The 3,609-nt window shown below is 36.5% G+C and overlaps 1 protein-coding gene across 1 annotated transcript; it reads right to left on the bottom strand.

Moving 5' to 3' along the window:
- Nucleotides 1-774: 774 nt before the first annotated feature.
- On the bottom strand, nucleotides 775-2,880 carry LOC130710758 (peroxidase P7-like). The gene is made up of 4 exons (XM_057560112.1): nucleotides 2,594-2,880; nucleotides 1,826-2,017; nucleotides 1,547-1,712; nucleotides 775-1,341 (listed from the first exon to the last, which is right to left on the bottom strand). Exons 1-4 carry the CDS (start codon nucleotides 2,807-2,809, stop codon nucleotides 947-949), a joined length of 969 nt encoding a protein of 322 aa, XP_057416095.1. The 5' UTR covers nucleotides 2,810-2,880; the 3' UTR covers nucleotides 775-946.
- Between the last annotated feature and the right edge of the window lie 729 nt (nucleotides 2,881-3,609).

Here is a 3,609-nt window from a genome sequence, read left to right as displayed (position 1 = left end):
TGCAAATCAGAGGATTCCCCCACTTCACGCACGAAATATGGGTCTTATTGTTTTTTTTACTTAATTATTTTTCTCTTTTTGCAACTTACCTAAAAACCTCATTTTTCACATGTGCATCGTCCACCAGTGTCCACCTTGATCAAATGATCATTATTAGTTGGGCTTCCGCCCACTAATTAAAGCTTGCTGCCCAAACTCGTAATTGTTACCCCCATCATTTAACTCTCACTACTTGGTTTCTTTTCTCACGATCTTTCCCTTATAAATACCTATTTTCACACAGTAGAAAACACACAACCACATACCATCTTCTTCTCCTTTCTTCTGTTCCGAGTAATTGTTTTGCTGACCTCGCTAGTTCTTGTATTCTGGTATATACCAGAAGGGGTAGTTAATTTTGGGCAATGTTTGAGATAACATCCGAATAAAACTTTCAAGGACAATAAAACTAATTCATAACCTAGCTCACTAATTTCCTTCCTTTGGTTCGTGCGGCTGCGATTTGTTGTTGTTTGCGCTAAATTCATACAACAATCTATATTGTAGTGTTTTATTTTGAAGCATTTGTTCATTTGTGCTCAAGTGGAGTTTGTCTTCCCATTTGATTGATGAAAAGTATGACTACGTTAGTACTAATATTGATCCAATACTTCTTGATAAAAAAATTCATATATATGTATATACTACCTACAAATGAAGGGCCTCATGGTACAACTTACAAGTCCTAATCAAAGTGATAAAAATATATGCAGACAAAATTTAAAAAGTATATAATAAAATAAAACACAAGCTAACTTGACTTGTTGATGAAACTAATCTTCCTTCATGATTAACACACTAAGCTCACCCGGGAGCACACAGAACAAAACCCGAAAAAGAAAACCAAGACATGTTTAACAACTTATTGTACACACATCATAGACACAAAATTATGTCCCTCTAATAATTAGTTGGTTTTTCTGCAATTCTTCCTGATTTCACCGTTGGATCCAGTGAGAGGACTGATATCTCCCATCTTGACCATGGCGCTGGCGAAATCAGAGGAAAATGAGCTCGGGTTGGTGCTGTAGCCACGCACGGTGGAGTCGGCGGAGCCACCGTTGAAAAGTTGCTGATCAGAGTGTAGGAGGCCCTTGTTTTGAACCAGGTTCTTAAAGTAGTTGTTGTCGAAGGAGGTTGGTGTCTGAAGGTCAAGTGGTGCCAAATTGTTGTCCCCTGAACCAGAAGTGCTGGGACAATTTGATTTCCTAGATGTAGCGAATGAGTTCTCTATTGTGCTGGTTTCGTTGTAGATGCGTGCCCTGAAGGACGTGCACCTTGCTTGTCCAATTGTGTGGGCACCTAACAAGATGTGACACCAAATTAATGAAATAGAAAGGAAAACAATGTGTTCCTAATTAATTAAGTTAATGACGAGTTGTTGGAGTAATTAGCAAATTAGTGTGATATGTTTCTTGGGAAATAATTTTTGTTGGCAGAGATAACTATAATTTTCGAAATAGGTGGAGACATGTGTCAAAGACGGTAAAAATAAAAGTATGTCTACCTGACAATGCAACCAAGTCTTTGCTGGAAAGTCCAAGAGCACTGAACCTTGAGGTGAGTTGGCTCAAGCTAGAAGTGGGTGCAGGGATGCCTGTGTTGGCGGCGGACTGGCTAGCAGTTTTAGCGTCTCTTCTTCCAACTTTCACATTCCATGTGGGGCCACCGAGCTAATTAATCATAAAAATCAACAAAATATATATAATTTAGTTCACTAATTTAGAAATTAATGCATGGTTAATGATACATCAATATGTTTATTTGTTGTTAATTGGCCACTTACGCTCACAACAGAGTCTCTAGCAGAGATGGCGAGGATATCAGCGCAGGATACAACTCCTGGGCATGCTGCCTCTACTGCTGACTTGATGTTGTCAATAACATCGAATCCGCGAGCAGAGTTTCTGTTGGGGTTTGCATTCTTCTCCCCGGTGAAGCTTGATGTGTCATCAAGTAGAATTGAACCATCACACCCCTGCATTGCAATGTTTAAGCATTAATTACCTTGCCATGCATCTTTTTGAAAAAAAAAATCGAATAAAGGAAAAAAAATGTCACCTAATATTAATCCCAAATAAAAAGAGCGGGAAAGAAAGAGAAGAAACATATATAAATGATAAATCAATGTGTGTGTAATATAAGAGTTTAATGCATATGCATTATCAATGTAAAGCGGTTTTAAAATAGGTGAATGAGAGGTGGAACTGCATTAATTAAGTAGATCATAAATTTCAGTTATTCTTTTAAGATTGTCAATTATTTCTGATTTTTATTCAACAATGTATGATTATTTATGAAAGTCAAAAAGAAAAGAAAAATTGCACTAGCTACACAAATAGAAAATCTCTTGGTTTTTATGTAAAATTAGTAAATTATGGTCTTGCTTCTTGTAATTTCACAAAGTGCATAGTCACAATATGCAGGTGTACGTTGTGCCTACTAGAAAATTGTGGTACACAAATATTTTTGGTAAATTGGTTGATATGTGCATGGTGGGAGAAAGAGAAGCTGCTTAAATATATGTGAGTGTGAAAAGGCGAATGTGAATTACATTGACGAAGCAATCATGGAAGAACAAGCGGAGGAGAGAAGCACCCATGCGAGCCTCCTTTGATATGGCGGATTGCACGGAGGATTTCACAGTGGAAAAGAGTTTTGGACAAGAACTAGAATAGAAGTTTGTAGAAAGTTGAGCATTAGCACTCCCCAATATGAGGACAAAGAGAGCAAAACAGATAGTTAATCTAGAACAAAAAGAATTGGCCATTGCTTAAATACTCTAAGTTGCTCTCTAAGTGTTTGTGTTTATGCTTGAGAGGGTGTGGTTTCTCAACTTATAGAAGTTCCATATATATACTAGTCCCCTGTCCCTGGCCAAGTCCAACGTTGTCAATGTCAAATGTGTCTCAAGGCAATTTGGCTCGATTGGTAGGTAAGTATCTTAACCTAACACGTAGACTTTAGATCACAAGTATTTGCATGGGGAAATTTGGAATTAGTCGAGCATTCAAAAAAGTGTAATGGGAACAGCATCTATTCATTTCCAAATGATCATGAAAAGATTAGAAAAGTGGGGTTTCTCATGATATGATTTGATGGAATCTATTCAATGATAACGAAAGTGCAATATATAGCCGCGTCATTTTTCTATGAACCCAATGACTTGTGCTTCTCGATGATCTGATTTGTCAAAATGTACACAATTGTTCGGTAAACTATCGGCCCCCATCATAATGAAGCATTTTGACTTGATGATATTTTCTTATATGCATAATAATATCGAATGCAACATGACAGAACAGAGCATAAGGTGAACTTAGACCACTTAAAGATTCCAAAATCAAAAAGTTATTGTATTTTTTTTAGTATTAACTGATGTAATTTTATAATCTATAGTCGTAACTATCAACACACTAACGGTAAGAGATTGATTAAATGATTAAGTAATTATTTTCATTCGTAAAAGTCGAGAATCAATCTCTAACCTTTAAGTGATTAGAATATTAATCGTACCCTTATTTTCAATCCAGTTGCTTAAAAGTTGTCTTACTTAGTCATGCGTAATTG

The sequence above is a fragment of the Lotus japonicus genome, chromosome 1, assembly GCF_012489685.1.
Source record: "Lotus japonicus ecotype B-129 chromosome 1, LjGifu_v1.2".
Classification (NCBI taxonomy): Eukaryota; Viridiplantae; Streptophyta; class Magnoliopsida; order Fabales; family Fabaceae; genus Lotus; species Lotus japonicus.
Note: the sequence above shows the minus strand (reverse complement) of the source record. Positions and strands in the feature narration are given on the sequence as shown.